The following is a 24968-nucleotide window of genomic DNA, read 5'->3' on the forward strand; positions in this document are numbered from 1 at the left end:
TATCCGTCAGTAAATCTAGGACCACTCTGTTCACCACATAGACGGCAGAGGTGAGAACTGAATTAGTTGAATGTCATGGTCGTTGGCAGCAGAATTCCGACCAGAAACTATGCCAAAATTCTAGTGGCCATTTTCGACAGCATGTTCATGTCGTTCTCGCATGCCACAACCATCTGCGACAAGCTGAGATATAGGAGCAAGGTCCTCAAGCCCCTAGACAGCAGCACTTGGGGTGCAGATGAAGAAATGGTCCGCGAATAAACAAGAGATAACGCCTAGATCAACAATCATATAAAGCAGATTTAAATAGCATTCACACGGATGCAGTCGCAGATGCCATAAACAACGGTTCTCGGAGAACATCCCCATATATCGCAGCTGAGGAGCTTTTGGCACCACAACAAATCAGAGTAGTTTTGGCTCAACTACGCTCGGGATGGTGATGCTGTCTCAATTCCTATAAAGCAAGGATCGATGACACCGTGCAAAACATCTGTCAAGCATGCTGCATAGGCCCGCACGATACACTGCACCTTTTCAACCGCCCTGCCAAAACTACTCAACTAACTACAGCAGATTTTTGGTTACATTCCATCGAAGTAGCCACATTCCTAGAAATGGAGATAGACCCAGAGCCATATTAAATTTCAAATATTGTCACAACAACAACCACTGAGCTCGGAGGGAAAATCAGTGATTACATATCACCACAAATTAACTTCAAGCCAATTAATGTGTACCTTACAGATTTATACAGATGGCTCTAAGATGGAAACTGGAATAGGAGCAGGCGTCTATAGCTAAAGGCCTCGACACATAAAGAAACAAATAAAGAGAAAAGATTTCTATTTTTTAACTGTTTTTTTATTAAAATTTTTTGTATAAAAAATATATTTTATATTTATAATATCATAATTTAAAAAAATACAAGTTTTTCTTAAACAATTAATGACTTAGATTTGTTTGGATTTGAAATTTTTAAAATTCATCGTTTTTTCTTATAAATTAAATTTGATATTATTTACAATTTTTATAAATATGTAAAATTTGGAATGTTTTACAAAAAATATCAGCAATATAAAAATATACATTTACAAAAATATTTTCATTTTATGTTTTCTTAATTTAAATGTTTAACTATCACAAATAGATGTCTTTGGTATTTTTAAAAGTTATTTTTTTTTTTCATTAAAAATAGTGATTATAAATGTTGTTATGTTAACATCAGCTTTGAAGCTAACTAAGCTTTTATAGATCAAAAGCTATTCCTGTGCTTTAGATATGAACCATATGATCGTGTTATTTAACGTATGTTTGGTTGTCGCCAAAAAAGTTCGGTTGAAAGAACAAAAACGATTGAGATTAATTTCTCTCTTTTATCATCACCAAAATCTTAGTTATTCTTTCAAGAATCCAAAAAGATGTAGCATTTTGATTAATTTAGATAAGAAATATTTTTTCGGTATTTTAAAAAATCTTTAAACAATTATAAGTTTTAAGTAGGGTTTTTGTGTTTAAAAAGCTTTTGATCCTTTGAAGTTAAAGTAGTTTATACATATTTGTCGTTTACCGTAAAAATGGATTTTGGTCTATCGATTTTATGTGCTTTAAACAAAAACTTTGCAATGTTCTTTTCTGTGAAGTTCTCAATGTAACTTTGACAACAAATCCATATTTTAATGAGATGTAATATTATTTAAAATGCAAATGTTTTATGTGTAAAAAGCTTCTGGTCCATTGGAGTTCATAGTTGCTAATTTTCTTATTTAAGAAATAGCTTTTGGTCCTTCGATTTGATCAAAAGCTTTCTGTATATTATTTCACTTGGATCTTGTCAAAGAAACCTTTGATCCAATTAAGCTTTCTCCATGTTGATTTCTTGGAGCTTGTCAAAGAAACTTTTGGTCCAATTAAGCTTTGTTAAAAGCCCATATTTGAGTTTATATACAATGTATCGTATTTTTATTTCTTTTGAAAAGAAATTGTTTTGGTCCTTCGTTGTGTTGGGTATAATGAAAATGCTTCACATCACATTGGGTTTCCCAATGTATGTAAATTTACTCTCGGTACAACCGTATCTCTATTTGGATGATTGATTTGTTTGACTGCGATATGCCAAGTTTGGGCTTTCTGGCTTTCCCCTTACTATTTCCTTCTTTCTAGTAAGCCATTTCTGCACCCCATGGCCGATAGGGTTTTGAACCGTTAGCAGTAACATAAACCCCGGTCTGGTGATTATATTCTTGGCCCACACTAACAGGATATTGTGGTGGCATTGCTGTATAACCCAAAGCTGTGGCTGGAACTGCTGGTGGCATTTGACGATGTCCCGGATGGACATGGGCATTTGTTAATTCAATATAGGTGGCACCTTGATGATCCTGATGAGTGGCGGCAGCTGTGGGATCATGGGAGTAATGATGATGTGAGGGTGTTTGTTGTTGCTGGGACTGAGTTTGTTGTTGCAGATGTGTGTCATGTGAGGTGGGGGTGATTTGTGGATGTGCGGTGACATTTTGTTGTTGTTGATTTTGAGCTTGTTGTGCCTGTTGCTGAGTTTGCTGGGATTGTTGTTGCTGATGTGGTGAGGTAACTTGCCGGGCATTGTGATTTATTAAACCATGGCCATCTTGGGCAGAACCCACAGAATTGGAACGTACACTGTGCTGTTGTTGTTGCTGCTGCTGTTGCTGAGAATGCATGGCATTATTGGGTGAAGAGCTTAAATTGGGATATTGATGCAAGGCCGAAGGTAAATTGGGTACATATGAAGAATTACTGTGGCTGGTGGAGCTGTGAACTGTTGACGATGATGTTGTGGCCGTGGGATATGCCTGATATGGTGTTACTCCACAATTGGGTTGATATGAAGATGCTGCAGCAGCTGCTGCTCCAGGATGTACTGTCCATGGTGTTGCTCCCGGTGTGGCGGTACAATTTTTCAACGACATTTCACGTTGCTGCACAAAGTATTGCAGGTGGGACATAAGGCGCAAACGTAAGGGATCCTGGATATCCATACCCTCAATTGTTACCAAATATCTGGCCACCTCGGCAGCACATTCACGAAAACCAATAATGTGATAATCCATGGCAAATCTTTGCGGATCATAACCCAAGGCATCGGTTCCTGGAAGAAACAAAAAAGGGAAGGGGGAAATTAATAAATTGTTCAATTATTTTTGTGTTTTTTACTATTATTTTTGTAAATCTGTTTAATGATGGGAGATTAAAGGAAATCAACATTCCCACGCTTTTGCCTGGTGAAACCAACCACCCCTTCTTACCCTCATAAGTAATTAATTGCCAAACTAAAAATCTAATAGGATTTTTATGTCCTGTTTTCAGCAAAATAGGGGTGGCACGTGGTATGGGAAGAAGAGTTTTTCACACGCCAAGCCGCGAAGCAAAGTGCATTCAGCAGTGACTGTTTGGTAACTTGTTTTTTTGTTTTGTTTTTGGCTCTGGCTTTTAAGGGGTGGTGGGTAGTGGTGTTTCTCCATATCATCCTTTATCACCCACTACCACCGAAACCGTGAGATAATCGTTTGAATATTGTTTGTTGTAATAACAGTAACAACAACAATATCTACTACTAGTGTCAATTTAGTGCTTAAAAAGCGTGGGAATTGTTTATATTTCAGCGTAGAAGTTAAGTACTTTGGTTTTTGTTTGTCTGTTTGTGGTGGGAAGATGAATGGTATTTGACATAATTTGCAGTGGGAATTCAATCTGATTGGGAGTTTTGAATGGGATTCAAAGGATGAGATATATAGAAACATTGAAATTGCATAATGATCCAATAAGGAATGAACAAAAATTCGGTAGAATACAATTTTCCCTAAAAGTTCCAAAAGAGGAAAATTTTCCTTAAGGGAATGTTTTGTTTTTGTGAACTTGTGAGGGAAATTAAAAAAATTCTGAAGTGTTGACTACAATTTTCAATTATTTCAAAGTTGAAAATTAATTTTTTTTAATTTTTTTCGCCTTTTTGGAAAATATTTGTAAGAAAGTTTTTGTTGTTGGAATTTGCAAACTTTTTTATTTCAGGAAAATTGAAGGAAATTCATTGCATGAATTGGCTTTTGAATTTTATGAAAAATTTTCTAAATTAATTTAATTTTAAGCACAAAATTAAGAATTCTCTTTATTAAAATTTTGGAAAAATTTTTAAAACTTTTTTGGTATCAAAAAATAGTATAAAATAAAAATTTACTCTTAGGAAATTTCCCCTGAGGGAAATTTTTGTTATGGCATACTTTTAACAACTTCCTTCATATTTCAACATTTGATGTGAAAAAATGAAAATTTCCCTTTTGGGAATTTTTTAGGGATTTTTTTTCACTGAAAATTGGTTAATTTCATTGATATATGGTCAACTATGAACAAATTTTGTATTTCAAGCACAAATAAAAATTGCCCATCAAGGGAAATTTTTGTTTTCAATTTTTTTAGATTTTTTCTATAAGGAATTGCTTTCATATAATTTTTAATACAAACACAACACAAAGGGTCATTTTAAATTTTTTCTTTGGAAAGAAAAATTCTTTTTTTGGAAATGTTTGTTCAGATATTTTAAAATACGTTTAATCACAACACAAAAATTAATTTTTGTATTTTCAAAAGATTTTTTTTTTAATTTTCCATGAATTGAAAATTTTCAATGATTTTTATTTTTTTGTGGAAATTCTTGTTTTAATTTTTACTCGTTTTTTTCATTAAGAAAAAAATTTCTATAAAGTAAAAATTCCAGATTTTCCAAAAATTTCCGTAATATTTACTAAATTTTCCAATAATTATTCCGAAATTTCCATTTTTTCGCAATTCACACAGAGCTCATATTTAACACACTTTTAAAATTAAAAAATGTATTCCAAAATATAAAAAAATAATTTAAATTTTCCAAGAAAAAAATATATATTTTTTAATTTCCCTTTAGAGGACATTTTTATTTTTTATTATTCGGTGAAATTCTTGTTTAAATTATTTATTTATTTTTTTTTTTCTTTCATTAAATAAAAATTTTCCATCAACTAAAAATGTCCTATTTTCCAAAAATTTTCTATATAATTTCGCATTAAATTTTTCCGAATTTTTCTACTTCCACGTGAAATTAAAAAAAATGCCTTTCAATTTATTTTTAAATTTTTAATTTGTGGGATTTTTTCCCGAAAAATTTCGGAAAAATTTAATGGAAATTTTTGCTTTAATTTTTTTTGATTGTCTAAGTCTGGAGTTTCCCCCATTGGCTTAACTTCATCACTTTCCTCTTTGCAGAGAAAAATGTTTACAAAACGCACTGACAGCTTGCAAAATTTACTGATCGCTACCAATATCATGATTTCATCCCGGCGAAGGGAATTATCAATTGGCTTTTCAGTTTTTGAAATGATAATTTTTTAGTGAAAACCTGAACTCTTTAAGCATCGAGTATTCTCATGTTAATGAGAATGATGCTCACTTTTCGGCTTTCCCAAAAAACACCAGAACAAAATATTTGCAAGCTGACAGCACGATTCAACTAAGAAATCATCGATTTCTGTTAAGTTGAAATAACATCAACACAGTTACCTGTGAGTATGTCGTTGGAATTTTATTTACAAAAGTCCGTTTTGCGCGAGCCTTCGCTGTTTTTTGTTTGTTTTGTTTTAGTTGAAGATTCAATCATATGATTGTCTAAGTCTGGAGTTTCCCCCATTGGCTTAACTTCATCACTTTCCTCTTTGCAGAGAAAAATGTTTACAAAACGCACTGACAGCTTGCAAAATTTACTGATCGCTACCAATATCATGATTTCATCCCGGCGAAGGGAATTATCAATTGGCTTTTCAGTTTTTGAAATGATGATTTTTTAGTGAAAACCTGAACTCTTTAAGCATCGAGTATTCTCATGTTAATGAGAATGATGCTCACTTTTCGGCTTTCCCAAAAAACACCAGAACAAAATATTTGCAAGCTGACAGCACGATTCAACTAAGAAATCATCGATTTCTGTTAAGTTGAAATAACATCAACACAGTTACCTGTGAGTATGTCGTTGGAATTTTATTTACAAAAGTCCGTTTTGCGCGAGCCTTCGCTGTTTTTTGTTTGTTTTGTTTTAGTTGAAGATTCAATCATATGATTGTCTAAGTCTGGAGTTTCCCCCATTGGCTTAACTTCATCACTTTCCTCTTTGCAGAGAAAAATGTTTACAAAACGCACTGACATTTTTTTTTCAATTAATAAAAATTTTCCATCGATTGAGATGTTTCGATTTTCTACATTTTTTTTTAAATTTTTACTAAATTTTCGATTTAATTTTTCTGAAAATTTTTGTTATTCGCAATGTACATTGAGTTCACTTTTAACTTATTTTTGAAATTTTAAATATGTTTATTCAAAAAATTAAAAAAATATATATTTTTTGAATTTTAAAAGAAAAATTATTTTTTTTTTAATTTCCCATTAAGGGACATTTTTTGGTGATTTTCAATTTTTTTGTGAAATTCAAGTTTTAATTTTTATTTGTATGTTTTTTTTTTCAATAAATAAAAATTTTCTGTCAAGTACACATTTTTACTAAATTTTCCATTAAATATTTCCGAAATTTGCTGTTTTTCACAATTCACAAAATTCACTTTTAACTTATTTTTGAAATTTTAAACATTTTTATTCCAAAATTTTCTTTGAATTCGATTGTCTGTTGATTTCTTTTAATCCCTTTGATTCATTTAAAATATTTTTTAATTATTTATTTATTTTTTTTTGTTTCAATATTTACCTTTTGCTTGTAAATTCTTCAAATGCTCCACTGTCAATTGTAAAATTTCCGCTTTTTCCAATTTTGAGGAGCCCTGTTTTTCATAGGCGGAGGGCACCAAACGTTTGAGTTCACATAGTGAAGAGTTGATGCGATCGCGGCGTTTTTTCTCAATGACACCACGACGCTTTTTGCGACTCATCAATTGGCAACTGCTGCCATCGGCAGGTGAAATTCTAAAAGAAAAAGAAAAACAAAGAAAAAAATTAGTTCCTTTCTCCATGGGCCACTCCAATTAGATATCCTAATAAGAATTCCAATTGTTGCTCTCAATACGTACTGTTCCTTTGATGATTCCTCTGAATATAAATCTTCACAATCACTTTCTGATATGGCCCGTTTCAGCGATGAGGATGATGATTGTTGATGTGGGGGTGGTACCCAATGATTTTGCGGCGTAGTTGGTACTGCGCCAGCGCCATAACTCCAATGCAAAGAAGCATTATTGTGATGCATATTGAGATTGTGATCCATTTTTGTAGAATTTAATAAATATTTTTCAAAACTCTTGGTGTTTTTCTTCCTTTTTTTAAATTTCACTTCACTAAATCCAATTTTTTTACTTCAAACACTTGTTATAATTTTCAAAATTTTGTTAAATATTTTTTCGAAATTTATTTTGTTTATTCCAATTCAAAATTTATTTTGTTTAAACAAATTCTTCAAAGAATAGTTGGATTTTTCCGTTATTTACCGGAGCTAGTTTAGAGCACGTGACTTATCGTGTGCAAGAACGACGTTCGACTGATTTTGAAACGCACGACCAGCATGTGCCACAACTCAAACTCTAGCGAAGTTCCTTACAGTTCCTTCATAGTGGCATGCACCAATAAAATCAGAACGTAACAAAACTACCCTCCTGAACTTACCACCCCCCAGCAATGCAAGCAAGCAAGGCACTGCTTTAGCAACAAGGCAAGGTGTTAAGGGTTACGATTTCTCCGTGATCTTTACATTAATAGAGAGAGTGAAAGAGAGAGAGAGCGCCCGTAAACATATATGAGCAGGAAAGGGAAACAAGTTTAGCACGGTGGTTTATTTAATGTCCTTGCAGGCAGCCACGAAAATGCTCCAAAACAATGTTTGTGGCCATAAACGAGCAATTATGCTAAACTCCTCTACACACACAAGTGCATTTATGGGCCTTCGTTTCAGCTTCGGCTTTGTTCGTCATACCAACAACTGTTGTTTACCCCAGTATTAAAGCTGACCAAATCTATTGTTTGTAAGCGTGCCTTGTTGCATCATCATAAAGAACAAGAAAGCTCAACATTTGCATTGCATAAGTTCAGCCATAGGTTTTATCTCTCTTTGCAGATGACATTGTTGCACGTTTGCGCGTTTTGCCACTTGACAATAATGTTTGTCAACAATTGCCGGCTTATAGGTGTTGTTCCTATGACCGCCAGAATTGCCATAACCATCACTGTCGCAACCGTCGCCGCCGTTGTTGTCATCGTTTGTTTATTGTAAATTTGTTAAGATGATTGTCGTCGCCCGGTTTGTCCCAATATCTGAATATGGAGCACACGTTCCAAACTTATGCTGGTCGTGTGTGCCCCCAACAAGTGCCTGTCTTCATGGAATTCATACTATTGGGCGTATTTTTGTATGGAAATCGTTTGCAATCTCTTCCTCTGCCTCTTAGGTAAGGTCATTGGCCATCATTGAAGGTGTTTTAGATCGGAAGACGTATGCCGATGGCATACTGCCTGGCTACCGCCTGTGGCGCCTGGCTTTAATATGTAGGTCAAATTTATGGTGGAACAGGTGAATCTATTGTTGTAGGTGTTGGGGAAGGCTATGTTTGGCGGCATTAATTGACATTTCAAGGTCAATGAATCCTGTTATCGCTAACATGCTGGCAAAAGTTATTTATTTAAAGAACACAACGAATAATTTATGTAGCTTAAATGCATTTTAGAGGCTTATTTTGTCGAATTGTAATTTCGAAAGACATGAGAAAAGTTACGTCGGTTAGGTCATAATGAAGATGGGTGATTATGCTCCTTATGAAATAAAGAGGTGTTTAAATACGAACACTTCGATGGAACACTACCGCCAAAACCAGAATTTAGGATCCTTGCGGTTGATATTTAATTATGTTTTTATACCCTCAGCATTTATGCTAACGAGGGTATATACACTTTCATACGGGCAAAATGTGTCTCCTCGAAATAATGGTTTTAGGCCCCTAGTATGTTTGTACAAAATCCGTTTCAGAAAATTTTTAGTTGATTTAGCCATATCTGTCCGTCTGTCTATCTGGCTTGTTCGAGAGCACGATAACTCTAGAACAGATCAACCGATTTTGTCCAATATTTTGCTTTCGTAATATTTTGTCCAATTTTAGTTTATATTCGAAGATGGGTTATATCGGTCCACTCCTTCCGGTACCTCCCCCACAAAAATTCGAAAATATTCGGAAAATTTGTGCGCACGATAACTCTTTAAGGGAGTAACCGATTTGCCCATACCTTGCACATCGTGACATTTTAACCAGACTTAGATAAGATTTCAATATGGACTCAATATGTCCACTCTTTCAGGTACCTGCCCCACAAAAGTTCAAAAATGTTCGGAAAAACTGTGCGCACAATAAGTCTTGAAGGGAGTGACCGATTTGGTCCATACTTTACACATCCTAATATTTCTACCAGATATAGATCAGGTTCGAATATGGACTATATTTGTCCACTCCTTCAGGTACCTCCCACACAAAATTTCGGATAAGTTCACTTTAAAACCTGCTCTCGAATCAATTTGATTTTTGTTGAAGCAGCTTGCATTCGCTGCCTCCATTACGATGTTAGAATTTTTTTTCAGGGGCAAGTCAATACTTCTTAAGAAAACAGCCCGAAAGGTAAAAAGCCCCCTATGGCACCATAGGTAGTGGTTGGAGAGCACGATAACTCTCGAACTGATCAACCGATTTGGTCCAAAATTTGGCCTTTGTCATATTTTGTCCAAATTTAGTTTCAGTTCGAAGATGGGCAATACCGGTAAACAACTTCCGGTACTTCCCCCAATATTTAAAAAAATTCACTAAAATGGTATGCACGATATCTCTTGAACGGTGTATCCAATTTGGACCAAATTTGGATCTCCTAATATTTTTTCCAAATTTAGTTTAACTTCTAAAATGGCCCATATCGGTCCTCTCCTTAGAGTAGAAGTTCAACATTTGTGTCTATGTACAGTTTAGGGCCTGTTCGAAGATCGTTTGGAAATGTATTTCGATGCTGTTCGTTGTGGTCCTCTTTACAGCTATATTATATTTTCCGTGGACAAGTCCTTCCTGATTCCTGGCACACTGGTCCAAAAGTTATACGATGACCCAATGAAATGACTAGTAAGATTAATATCTATCGAAAAGATATGACTCCCCAAATAGATCCACTTCCATAATGGAGCATGTCTGTCCATTCCTTTAAGTACCTCCTCCGCAACAGTTTTGAACTTTAAACCTAACCCACATTTTTTTCGGCAAATTCAAATGTCCATATAGGGCCACAAAATTCTGAAAAGACTGCTTAAACTTAAGCTTTTGCAAGAATATGGTCGTTCAACACTCACATACATTACAATTCGCGACGGCCTGTTCCTGTACCGGATTGACCCAAGGAAAGACTATCTCGGGATCGCTATGTCCCGGAGACACTGCTCCGGATTGATCTGGACCGTGTTACCCCGGATCATGGTGTTGTTCCGTTTGTCGTCGTCTCATCTACTATAGGACGGTGTCGGTGAGATGCAACGGATGACGTGAATGATTCCTTTTCAGGATTTGTTCAGTCCCGACCTTCCTGAGGAATCAATTGCTTCGTGTTGCGCTAATTTTATCTTCGTCGTTGTCATTGAATTTTGAAACTTCCGTGCAAACTTTCCAATATTGCCAGCTGTTCCAGTTCTTGACAATGAGACATTTCTGCAGTTACGAGTTGAGGAAGTATAATGGTCGCGGCGGTTTAGGAAACGAAGCTGAACAACACCTGCAGTCTTCGGAGTTGTGATGGACTGGATGGAGAAGTGGAGGTGGTGGACTTGCAATCCTATTGCACCAGTATTTCCATTGCCTGACCTATCTCACTTGAACTCGACTGTAGTGAACTATACTTGGAGTGTAAGGGAATAGCAGTAAAGTGTGGAACCGACAAGATAGAACAGCTATATGTGTATATTTCGCAGATTAATAATTGTGCCCGCGTTATTTGCCTGACATCAGACCACTGTTGAAACGTGATAACCGGTTGGTCCTAGGATATTTAAATGCGCATAATGAATTATGGCATTCAAATGTAGGGAATAACCAGAGAGGCATAAAGCTGGCTGAGAAAAGAGAGGGTTAGAGGAGACTGTCATAGTTTGCCTGACATATCCTTGGTGTTACCTGGTAACCCGTCATTTACCTTGAGTCGGACAATTTCCCTATGCTCATCTCCATCAATAGACCGTCCGACTTCATAATATCTGAACTCCGTACTTTCCTTAACCATGGGAAAGCCAACTGACAAGGATTCAGAGAACTCACGAGCCAAGGCTTCAGAGAACTGTTCAATCCCTCTAATATTCGGGTAGCAGAGATGAATTTGCGAGACATCATCATCAAATATCTGATATAATACCTAAGAATGAGCGTGATGAGCTTCGCTGTACGAATCCTAGCGACCCAAGAGTCAGCGAATTGTCAGTGGAAGCCAGTAGGTTAGTCTGTCAACACAAGCGGAAAAATTGGCTAGAGCATCTGAAGTGCTGCAACATCCGAAACATTATTACTAGATTTTGGACAACGGTTAAGGCGTTATCGAACCCTGTTAAAAAGGTTGATCCGACATCTGTCATGTTTAACGGCGTGGTTATCTTTTTATCTCCAATTTATGGAGCACCCCGAGGCGCAAAATCACCCAAAACTCTTGGACCTGACGGAATTTCAATGGTGATGCTAATACAGATGCCCTAATAGTGCCCGAAGCCTGGAAGATGGGTTGGGTGGTCCCGTTGTTGAAACCAATGATGCCAGCAAATTTGAATCACCGATCTCACTCCTGTCACCAGTAGCAAAGATACTTGAGCGTGTTATTCAGTTGCGGATCAGCAACATGGTTTCCGGAGGCAGCATAGTACTACAACAGCACTGCATGTCATTTCCATACATATTAGCCGAGGTCTCAACCAGAACAGACTGTGCCCATAGAACAGTGATGATTGCATTGGATAGGACTACAGCATTTGATACGGTCAGCCATGCTAAGCTGTTCGAGGATGTCGAGAATATTGCCCTCCGGCCTTGTATGAAACCTTGGGTAACCAACTATATGTATGGTCGCAAATCATAAATGGAATATAGTAACCGACCGACAAGATAGAACAGCTATATGTGTATATTTCGCAGATTAATAATTGTGCCCGCGTTATTTGCCTGACATCAGACCACTGTTGAAACGTGATAACCGGTTGGTCCTAGGATATTTAAATGCGCATAATGAATTATGGCATTCAAATGTAGGGAATAACCAGAGAGGCATAAAGCTGGCTGAGAAAAGAGAGGGTTAGAGGAGACTGTCATAGTTTGCCTGACATATCCTTGGTGTTACCTGGTAACCCGTCATTTACCTTGAGTCGGACAATTTCCCTATGCTCATCTCCATCAATAGACCGTCCGACTTCATAATATCTGAACTCCGTACTTTCCTTAACCATGGGAAAGCCAACTGACAAGGATTCAGAGAACTCACGAGCCAAGGCTTCAGAGAACTGTTCAATCCCTCTAATATTCGGGTAGCAGAGATGAATTTGCGAGACATCATCATCAAATATCTGATATAATACCTAAGAATGAGCGTGATGAGCTTCGCTGTACGAATCCTAGCGACCCAAGAGTCAGCGAATTGTCAGTGGAAGCCAGTAGGTTAGTCTGTCAACACAAGCGGAAAAATTGGCTAGAGCATCTGAAGTGCTGCAACATCCGAAACATTATTACTAGATTTTGGACAACGGTTAAGGCGTTATCGAACCCTGTTAAAAAGGTTGATCCGACATCTGTCATGTTTAACGGCGTGGTTATCTTTTTATCTCCAATTTATGGAGCACCCCGAGGCGCAAAATCACCCAAAACTCTTGGACCTGACGGAATTTCAATGGTGATGCTAATACAGATGCCCTAATAGTGCCCGAAGCCTGGAAGATGGGTTGGGTGGTCCCGTTGTTGAAACCAATGATGCCAGCAAATTTGAATCACCGATCTCACTCCTGTCACCAGTAGCAAAGATACTTGAGCGTGTTATTCAGTTGCGGATCAGCAACATGGTTTCCGGAGGCAGCATAGTACTACAACAGCACTGCATGTCATTTCCATACATATTAGCCGAGGTCTCAACCAGAACAGACTGTGCCCATAGAACAGTGATGATTGCATTGGATAGGACTACAGCATTTGATACGGTCAGCCATGCTAAGCTGTTCGAGGATGTCGAGAATATTGCCCTCCGGCCTTGTATGAAACCTTGGGTAACCAACTATATGTATGGTCGCAAATCATAAATGGAATATAGTAACAAGAATTTCAAACCCAGCAGAGTAAAACAGGGTGTTCCCCAAGATGAGTGAACTGGAAATGTTTAACATTAACCTCTCTGCAATTCCACAACTAAGTTAATTACGTACGCGGGTGATTGTACACTCATGGCGATAGGCTAAATGCCTATCTCATTGATCTTGTTGAGTTCTTTCACGCGAGGAATATGAAAATAATCTAAGTCAACTGCCACACAGTTCACCACATGGAGGGCAGAAATGAAGGTCCCACTAAATGTGCAGGTCTATGGGTCAATAATTTCTATCACAAACTACTCAAAAGTCCGCTCATGCCACAGTTATCTGCGATAAGATGAAAAGCATCCCTAGCCGGCATCACTTGTTGAGCAGATAAAGAAATATTGTTAACCAAATACAACGAGATAGGTCGGTCTGTGGTAAGCTATGCGACGCCATTGTGGTTTGACAACGTAAGTGATACGCAATGAAAAAAATTTGGAAACCTGCCAGATTACAGACCTGAGAACAGCAACAGGGTGTCTCCTCATATCATCAGTGGACCATTTACATAAGGAGTTTAAGATATTGCTGGTGTGTCGACACAACAGGATGTTGTCGATGCAATATTTTCTTGGATGCTATAGGCAAAACCATCCAAACCACCGCCCAGGCATAACATAAAATAGCTTCATGATCTAGAGAGAGAGGTGCAAAGATACAAAAGATAACATCTACATCAACAAGCTTATCAGTCAGGTTTGAGAGATATTCATACCGATGCACTTGCCGAGGCTATAAGAGCCTACCGCGTGAATACTGTCCTCGGTGATCACCCACCATCAGTGGCAACGGAAGAACAACAGCTGCCTAGGCAAATGAGAGTTGTTTTGGCGCAACTGAGACCCGGTTGGGGTATACGCCTCAATTCATACTGGGTCAGGATTGATGACACAACGCAGAACATCTGCCCAGCATGCAACACCAATCCGCATGATACGCTGCACCTTTTCAACTGCCTAGTCAAACCAACTCACCTAACTCTACTTTGTGGGCCAATCCTATCCAGCTGGCGGCCTTGCAGAACTTGGAGTAAGATACAGAACCTAATCAATAGAATAAAGACATATACATGCATACATATAGAAGCTGCAACAACAACAAAAAGAGACTTTTAGCAAAATAAATTCACCTGTTACATTAAAAATCTGACCTACATTTCAAAGTGTAAATATAAGTCAGTCGTTGTAGGTAGTAGGCGGCCTAAATCGAAACACCTTCAATAACGACCAATGACCTTATCTCAGAGAGAAAAAGAGATTGGAAATGCTTTTTATAAAAATCTACGACCAAGAGCTATGCTATGATGCACTTGTTGGGGTAAACACACGACCAGCATAAGTTTGGAACGCGTGCTCCATATTCATTGGGACAAACAATGCGACGACAACCAACTCAACAAGTTTACAATAAACAAACGATGATAACAACAACGGCGGCGACAGCAGGAACTATGACGGTTATGGCAAGTCTGGCGGTCATAGGAACAACATTTAAAAGCCGGCAATCAATTGTTGACAAATATTATTGTCAAGTGGTGAAACGCGCAAACGTGCAACAAAGCCATTGAGAGATAAACCGTAAGCTAAAACACATGCTATGCAAATGATAACCGCTGGCGGTCGTTGTGATGCAACAATGGAATTAAGGCCCGCTTATAGGCAATACGTTTGGTCAGTTCCAATCGAAATGTAAATAACAAATATTGTTTGAAACGAAATGTTTTTTGGTATGTAAACATGTTTATCCTCTATTTATGGGAATCATGGAACTATCTTATGGGTACTTTACACGATATGTTTTTAACATATGGGTTGTCACTTTTTAAATACAAAATATATAAGCAAAGTGACAACCCATATGTAAAAAACATATCGTGTAAAGTACCCATTATGCATTACCGAGGGTGTTCGTTTGTCAGTTCACCTACCGGGCGGCCTCACCACCGGCGGATAGAGGGATGATACTACAATGTTGTTCTAAACTAGCTAGGGAAATCAATAGTGATATGACCTGTTTCAGAACCTACACAAAATACAAAAAATGAGAAGGATGGACAGTTTAATAAAGTTATGGTGAATATGAGTAACACCCCGGCGTCATCAAGTGATCATAAGCAAATCTCTCCCATAGATGTGGTGTCTTGGCAGCTGTGGTCGAAGGTACTGCTAAAAGCTCACAGCCTAAAGGCAAATACAGTGAGAAAGAGAATTAGAAACATAGGGGAAGTTCAAGCTCGGCCCAGCCTTCAGAGCCACCATAAAATATTCTGAACTAAAATGAAATAAAAACAGTAAAATAGGCCTAAATTTTTGGTGGAGAAGTTTTTGGTGAAGAGGTTTCGTGCCTACTGGGTACATCAAATGTCAAATTACGTCAAATAGTGTAGCTAAAATCTTCAAAATACCCTAAATTGCGAGGTACCGTTATATAGGAGCTATACCACAATATTGACCTACGTTGATAATTTTTAATGGATAAGTTCCGTGACACCTGGGAAGCCCAAATGTCAAATTACGGGCTGTTTAGTAAAAAATGTGGCTAAAATCCTCAAAAAAACCTAAAATCGGAAGTTAACGTTATATATGGGCTATACCAAAACATGGACCGATGTTGAAAATTTTTGTCGAAGAAGTTTTAGCCCACTAAGAACAGTAAATGTCAAATTACTGGTGGTTCAGTCAAATAGTGTGGCTAAAATCCTTATTATACCTAAATTCGGAAGATATCGTTACATAGGGGCTATATCAAAACATAGACCGATTTTGACAATTTTTGGTAGAGAAGTTTCGTGACACCTGGGAACCTCAAATGTCAAATTACGGGATAATAGTGTAAATAAATTCCCAAAATACCTAAAATCGGAAGATATAGTTATATAGGGGCTATACGAAAACATGGACCGATGTTGACAATTTTTGATGGAGAAGTTTCGTGACACCTAGGAACCTTAAATACCGAGTTACGTGTAGTTCGTCAAAAAAATTTATCTAAAATTCTAAAAATACCTACAATCGGAAGATACCGTTATATGGGGGCTATACCACAACATGGACCTATGTTTACAATTTTTGGTGGAGAAGTTTCGTGACCACTGAGCACCTCAAGTATCGAATTACGGGAGGTGCCTGAATATAAAGATCTACCGATTGCTTATACTCGATGTTCCTGAGATGACACTCAACCAATAACCAATGACCAACGATCGCTTAAGCACCCATTGGGATCAGCCTTGTCAACGTGTAGTGCGATTCCTTAACTCATTTTTTGAGTTACCGACCGGTAAAATTAAAACGCAAAATTATGAATGAAAAGTTCAATTAAAGGTTGACAACACTCTTGCTATCGGTAGAACTTTAGACTAATTTTTATTCGTCACTATCTTATCGAAAAACATCGGTAATTACCGAAATTATACACATTTTAATTTTACCGACAATTGTCGTAAACTCAAAAAATGAGTTAGAGAATCGCACTACTGAGATCATTTGGAACAATACGTCGCGACCATTGACAACATGCTCCGGATTAGACGAGCATGCACTGACTGAAGAGATGCTGGCCTATTTTAGTAGTGATCTTTTCACTAATTTTCTTAGAAACCGAAGGAGCCATACGACGCAAACGAATGGACCGGCAGAGACAGTGTCAACTTCTTCACGGCAGGATGCTGTTCCTCAGAAAATCTCATCTTACAGCAGCTGGTTGTGATTTTGGATTGTTTGAACGAGGATTAGAGACCTTTGAAGTAGTTGACGCTGTCACAGACCCATCATTGGTCTGTCTGCTCCCGTTTGCAGGGCAAAGTCGCTCCGGCGTCTGAAAATTACCTCACTTCGGTCGGCATTTTCGACTTTAAAACCGGCCTCGTGCACCAAATCATCTTCGAATTTTTCGGAGTTATATACGTTATGTGTTCAACGAAATTTGGCTGTTATGCCCGAGAGTTCATTGACAGAAATAAGTCCCAAAATCAAAATTAACAAGAATTCGAATTTTAATGGATGTGAATTGGTAACGCACGGAGTTTTGTATGGGTTTGGCTGACAACAGCATTTGCATGATTCGACTAATTCAATAAGCTTTAAATAAGCAGACCTAAATCTTTTACTTTTGATATTCGTAACTTTTGGAATTTGCAGCCAGAATTTTTTATAATTAACCAGACATTTAGACCTGTTTGAACTTGACCCATTGTGTATATTAATGAGTGTAAATTGGCAATGCACGGAATTTACCTAATTTTGATATTACATTAATATTTTGAAAGTTGATATAACTGTTTGGATTTCTCAATCTAAGTTTGGTTTGATTTTTCTGATTAATCAGACATTAGGATTTGTTTGCAGTTGACCAATTGTATCCACGAGATAGTTATCCATTAAATTTATTTATACATTCATTTATATTATTATAAGGCCGCTTATCATCTGCGAACATCATAATTCTATTATACATATATCAATTTGCGAGTTGCTAACGACAGCATATAAACTACGAAGTAGTAGCATCTGCCTTCGTCCTATTAAATCCTAGGAAGCCTTGAAGAACGCTCCCAGTTCTGTCGGGTCTGGTTTATACGGGTCTGGCTCTGAAGGCAAATTCTCATAAGAATTCTGCGTCAACCCTCGCATGGCATCGGACTGTACTGATAACGGCTTCAAGTTTGGACCGAATTAAAATGATTACCTACAACTTAAACGATGAAGTAGAAGGACAAGGAGCGATCAACCATTTCAAATCAAGCAGAATGACAAAACGTACTCCGCGCAGGGTTGTAAACCCCACAGCGAGTTTCTTTCAAAAGAGAAACAACAAGTGAGAGCAAAACGGAGAAGATAACGAGAAGAGAAAAGAAGGAGATGTTTTCCATACACTCGGAAACAACCTAAGCGCGATGAACTCGATAGTGAGTGAATATCCACAAAACCCTCAGGGATAATCGAATGCAGGCGGTGGGCATATACCAGCAACTGAAAGAAATCAGGGAAGCAATGGTACTGAGAAAGTTGTGGGATCGACCCACGAAAACAAAAAAGTCCACGTGGCAAATAAGTAGGTCCAAAAATAAGATAATACCAAAAGGCACTCCAAAAAGAACTGCATCAAATTCACCGAAGAAGGCAAAAGTGGACAAAAGGGTTCGCACATCTGTGTCTGAAACGAACCAAGCGCCTGCGGAAAATATGGCACAAAAAACCATAGTAGGAGTAGGAAGAAAATATAACTCAGAAAAAGACGAAGAAGTAAGTGGTAAGAGCCAAGGGCGAATCAATTACGTAGATATCTTGAGCTATCGAATGTGACCTCAGGACTTTGAGGCAATTAGTGATCCGAGTTAATGAACAATCGACATTCATTGGGAGCTTTATCTTCGCAGTCTATGTGGTGAACTGTGTGGCTGTTGACTTTTTGGCGGATATTTTCATATTCCTGAAGTGAAAGAGTTCAAAAATATCAATGAGACAGGTATTTAGCTGATACAAATGTTATGCACCGTCGCACATAGCGCGATGGGCGAAAAATCATCCACGCACGAAATTATGTCAATGCTGTTAAACAGAAATACATCTCGTGAACACTTCAGGGCCCAATTGTCGAAATTTAAAATTTGGAGTAAAATATAAGGGCCGCCCTTTGCTACGTCTTTGTTCCTTGGGGAACTCCCGTATTCACTCTACAAGGTTTGGACTTCGTATTTCTGAATCCCACGTATGACTGGCAACCACACGAGCCACTAAGGCGAAGAGCTGACTGCGCTTTGGCCTTTAGTGTGGCTTACGCTAAGTTGAGGACTTTGTTCAGATACTCGACTCCTGGTTCATCCAGCTGCTTTGGCAACACGATTGAAAATTCCTTAAGTCATGGAGCGTTGGGTGCTTTTGCGCCTCTGATAACATCTGCAACATAACACATCGTAAACTGTGGTGGTTCCTACTCGGCTGGAAGAGATTGCAAAATACGTAAAACACTTCTCTTCGCCCGTTCGCCATCGGGGTGCTCAATAAATTGTCGTAGTAGCCACAATTTACTACTACCGGTTCCAATGTTGCAGCACTTCAGATGCTGCTCTAGCCACTTTTTTCATTTGTGCTCATTGACTTATCTGTTGACTTCCAATGTTAGCTACCTGACTCTGGGGTCGCCAGGGTTTGTATGACGAAGTTCATCATGCTCATACTCTAATACTGTCGCCTTAGTTTGGCAATTAGGTCTTAGTTCAGGTATTCGACCAGCACGAGTGGAATTTTTTTCTGATGGATTTTCTGAACCCTTGCCAATTTGCTTTAGGAAAAGTACGGATTCGAAGCTTGTGAAGTCGGCGATGAGGATAGGGAGGTGGTCCGATACAAGCAAAACGACGGGATGTCATGTCATGTCACGTCATTCGTCAGTCCAGGTGACACGATGGATATGTCAGGCAAACTATGACAGTCTCCTATTGTCTTCATGGGATCGTTTTCGTTCACTGTGAAACATGTGGACTCATCTATTCGTTCAGCCAGCAGGAATATGTCGAGCCGCTGCAGCAGTGATGATGTGTCGGAAATTTCTTTCTGCTACCCGAACATCAGAGGATTGGGCAGCTCTTTTAAGAGTTATTTGGCGAGTTTTCTGAATGCTTGCCAATTTGCTTTTCCATGGTTAAGGAAAGTACGGCGTTCAGAAGTTCACATCAATCGTCATACCAGGTGACACGATTGATATGTCAGGCGAACTATGACAGTCTCCTCTAATCCAAGTGGGGTTGGAAATATCTAATCGCTAAGCCACCAGGAATATAGCGAACAGCTGCGACAGTTATGATTTCTCAAAAAATCTTCTCTGTCACCGGAACATCAGAGCGATTAGGCAGATCTATAAAGCATTGGTTGGTGAATTCTGTGAATCCTCGCCAATTGGTTTTCCCATGGTTAAGGAAAGTACAGAGTTCAGAGGTTATGAAGTCGGGTGGTCTATTGATGGAGATTAGGATGGAAAATTATGGGTTGGCAAGCCACGTCATTCATCTGACCAGGCGAACTATGGCAGTCTACTCTAATTCTAATGGGAGCATCTTCGTTCAGGGTGCAAAATGTAGAGCTATATATTTGTTCAGACAGCGCTTTGGCTAGGATAATAATGCGCATTAAAATCTCCGGCTGGTTATCGAATTCGAACACTGTCTGATATGCTCGTTGTTAAGAGATAGCAGGGGAGTTTTATAATTTGAGACGACGATTCAAGCGGATGAAGTTGGCGCAGTATGATGCCATATAATCCCTATTGATGTACTGCCTCAGGATCGTCAGGCCTAAATAATTTTTGAAATGTTCCCATTTACGGCATTCGTGTCAACTGCCTGTGGTGAATGAAACGGTGACAAACAGAGCAAAACAATGGTTCGCAGTTACTTTTTATCACGGCACGGATTAGAAGAATTCGGGACAGGCATTCCGAAGACAAACATGTAGTTGTTGTCATCAATGTAATTTCTGATTGATTCAGCTACTTTTACCATCACAGTAAGGCATATGTGTTCCAAAACCTGCAATGATGTTTTTCATTTACTTTACAGTACAATGCAAAAGACCGTCGTAGTTTACAAGAAGTTACTAAATTTGTACAAATTATTGTGTAAACGAACACACCTATTGTTTTCAATAGCCTTGTTAAATGGAACGTTCACAAAGTATGGTTAATACTATTTTGTGTGCGATGGAAAGGAGACATGTGTATGTCCCTTTAGTTGGAACACATTGTCACGCTTATTATGTGAAAGCGACATAGAATTCTTAGGTCTGCCTGCACCTCCGATGTTTTACACTTCGTTCGATTTTTTACCTCATTCTGATGCATTTCTTGCTACCTACAAAAGCTATTTTATTAAGTCTTCCTATAAAAACAGCAACTGCTCCTTTTTTAGAAATCGAATGTGGCAAACGTTCTTCGTAAATTGCTATAGAAAAAATGTATTTTCCTTTTCTCCGTTTCTCATTAAAAACACCAAATTATTTCTCATGAAGCTATAATGTAATGATTATTTGGCCATTGTTTCCCATCAAAAGTCCACAATTAACCAAAAAACCTAATCTGGCCTGCTCAAATGATAAGTTATTATTATTCAAAACAAAAATACCGACAAGAACAACAACAATAGCACAAAAAACAACAAGTTGTAGAATAACATCAAGTGAATCATAGCCACTTTGAATGGAACGAAACAAAACATAAGCAGCGAAAAGATTCCCGTGTGAGCCAAAATTCAAAACAAACCAACAAAAAGGACGATCTGCAAGGACCTTAGCAGTAGTGAATGGGAAAAAACTCACCACCGTTAAATGTTAAGTGCAGTGTGAATCACACACACAGAACAACAACGCTACATTGAAAATTTAAGCGATTTCCAAGTTCCCAGTTTGTAAACCAATTCACTAGCCGAATCAAGCAAGCAAGCAACCAACCACCACCCACTGTAAACAACGTAACAACTACAACAACTACCCATAAGAAGAAAAAAATCAAATAATCACTACAACAACAACATAAAAATCATGTACATATAAATGTCGTCTCATTCGCTGTAACTTTAGGACGTGGGAAATGCACTTCGAAGACATTTCTCACGCATGTTTGACACGTGCTGTCTCTATGTTGTTATTGTTGTTGTTGCTGTCCGGCAAAATGAGTAAACTTTTAATGCAACCAAAATTAAAAATTGGAACCTTTTGATGTACGTTTTACATTAAAGAAAAAAAAAACAACAACAAGTACAACGCCAAGGAAGAATACCAAAAAGTAAAGGAAGGACTCTTGGGGAGCACATAAATATGATTGGATGTGTGGCTAAATGTATGAAGAGTGGTTAAAAGAGACAAATATGACAACAAGTTCCTTTAAGCGGGCGGTAAACAATAAAAACAGTGGCTCAAAAAAGAGAAAAACAAACAGGGTACACATTACGTGGCGCCCAATGTGGGGTTTTAAAAACCACATATGTACATATGTTTTCTTAAAAAGAAATAGGAAGAACAATTCTCAACGAAGACAAAAACTAAAGAAAGGTATTTATAAAAGCCCAGAGTTCAAGGTTTCTCTTTATAGGCCAACACGTTTTTTTACTTAGCAAACCCAACGTCCTTTTAAAGATCAGAATTTCCCTTCTTAGAAGGTAAAACGGATCATCTGATTGAAACCCCGGCATGCATTCACAAAGAAAACGACAGAAGTCACGAACGTACGCACGGTGTTTTCAAAAGGGAGCAGACCCTGCAAACAGATTTAAAAATTTGCACGCACTTAATGAAAATGTTGGCTCCAAAAAGGCATATTTGGTCTAGTGCAACCCACAAATGAATTCGTTGTTATTGTAATTTTGTATACCCTCCCCCATAGCCATATAAAGTATTTATTCTTGATCAGTAGTGCGATTCTCTAACTCATTTTTTTCAATTATAATTTCGTTAATTAAAGATATTTTCGGTAAGTTAACGACCAATAAAAAGTAGTCGTGAAGTTCTACCGATAGCAACAGTGTTGTCAACTTTTATTTGAACTTTTCACTCATAATTTTGCGTTTTAATGTTACCGATTTTTGTCGGTAACTCAAAAAATAAGTTAGAGAATTGCACTACAGGATAAAATTCTGAGTCGATATAGCCATGTCCGTCACTCTGTTATAATCACTCCGCAATACTTGAGCAAGAACGCTATATTTTTGCGCCCGGGTGTCTTTTTACCATAGGTAGGTCAAGTTCCCCATATAACGGTATTTCCCGATTTTCGGTATTTTGAGGATTTTAACTAAATTTTTTGACCGCACTACATGTTATGTGACGTTTGAGGTTCCCAGGGGTCACAAAATATTTCCAACAAAAATTGTCAACATAGGTCCATAGGTATTGCCCCCATATAACAGCACCTCCCGATATTCGGTATTTTGAAGGGTTTTAGCTACATTTTTTGTCAAACTACCTTTAATTTAACATTTGAGGTTCCTAGTGGTCACTAGAGTTGTGTCGTTCATGAACGAACCGGCTCAAAGGAACGATTCCGCGAAAAGAACGAACGGATCCGTATCCAGCTCATTCTTTTATATCGTTCATTTAGATCCCCGATGGACGAGTCATTGCTGCTTACAAAATTAGCAGCATTGGTTTTGCAGTCAAACTCTAAACAAACGCTGCGTTAGCGCAAGCAGCACAAATTTCCGCACAAAACAATGATTCAGAGAGCTACTCTCGCTCAGTAACTCACCTCATTCAGTAGCACATCTCGGTCATATCTTTCTTTTGCACCATTCGTTCATCTGGTTCTTTCATATCAAAACCACAACCACTACGTTCAGAAACAAAACCACCCCCATTAGCACACAAACAAGCAAGTGACACAAATGTTCGTGAACGAACATTTTCAAAAGAACGATTCGGTGAAAAGAACGACGGAGTCATATGCAGCAGAGAACGAACGACTTCAAAAGAAAATAACACAGTCAAATGTATTGTTGAACGAAAAGGAGCCAAAGAACGAACTAAACGACCCGGATCTTTTTGGTGAACGGAATGAAAAAGATCGATCCGCTTAATGAACGAGATTGCCCAACACTAGTGGTCACAAAATATCTCCACCAAAAATCCTTAACATAGGTTCATGTTTCGGTATAGTCAACATATAACGGTACTTCCCGATTTTCGGTATTTTGAAGATTTTAACTAAATTTTTTGACCTCACTACATGTAATGTGGCGTTTGAGATTCCCAGTGGTCATTAAATATCTCCACTAAAAACTGTCAACATCGGTCCTTGTTTTGGTGTAGCCCCCATATAACGGTACCTCCAGATTTTCGGTATTTTGAGGATTTTAGCTTCATTTTTTGACCGAACTACCTGTAATTTGACGTTTGAGGTTCCCAAAGGTCACAAACTATCTATTTGACGTTTTAGGCTCCCAGTTGTCACAAAACTACTCTATCAAAAATGTCAACATAGATCCACGTTTCGGTATAGCCCCATATAACGGCAGCTCCCGATTTTCGGTATTTTGAGGATGTTAGCTAAATTTTTTGACCAAACTACCTGTAATTTGACGTTTGAGGTTCTCAGGGGTCACAAAACATCTCCACCAAAAATGTCCATGTTTCGGTATAACCCCCATATAACTGTACCTCCTGATTTTCGGTACTTTGAGGATAAAACGGTACCTCCCGGTTTTCGGTATTTTGAAGGTTTTAGCTACTTTTTTCACCGAACTACCTTTAACTTAACATTTGATGTTCCCAGTGGTCATGAAACATTTGATGTGTCTAGCGTAGATCCTTGCCCAACAGGAATTTAGATGTTCATCCCGAGAGTGGTTGATCCAAACTACTCTGGTTTGTCGTAGCAGCTGACGCTCCTAAGCTAGAATAGATGGGTGATGTTCTTCAAGGACAGCATTCACTCGATAGTTGTTCATGGATGCTATTCAAACCTGCTTGATAGGCTTGCTGATCTCTCTTATAACGTTGAACCTCTCTTTCTAGATAATGAAGTTGCTTTCTAAAATGCCTGGGTGGGCGCCACCATATGGTGATTACGACGGCTCTCCATTGTGTTG

At 38.0% G+C, this 24968-nt stretch overlaps 1 protein-coding gene across 1 annotated transcript; it reads right to left on the minus strand.

Annotated features, from left to right (window-relative positions):
- Positions 1-1175: 1175 nt before the first annotated feature.
- Hey (Hairy/E(spl)-related with YRPW motif) lies at positions 1176-7937 on the minus strand. Its single transcript, XM_073990752.1, has 3 exons — positions 7083-7937; positions 6764-6978; positions 1176-3130 (listed from the first exon to the last, which is right to left on the minus strand). Exons 1-3 carry the CDS (start codon positions 7274-7276, stop codon positions 2160-2162), a joined length of 1380 nt encoding a protein of 459 aa, XP_073846853.1. The 5' UTR covers positions 7277-7937; the 3' UTR covers positions 1176-2159.
- Positions 7938-24968: the final 17031 nt, after the last annotated feature.

This window comes from Musca autumnalis, unplaced genomic scaffold, assembly GCF_047663935.1.
Source record: "Musca autumnalis isolate F117 unplaced genomic scaffold, ASM4766393v1 scaffold_5, whole genome shotgun sequence".
NCBI classification, from domain to species: Eukaryota; Metazoa; Arthropoda; class Insecta; order Diptera; family Muscidae; genus Musca; species Musca autumnalis.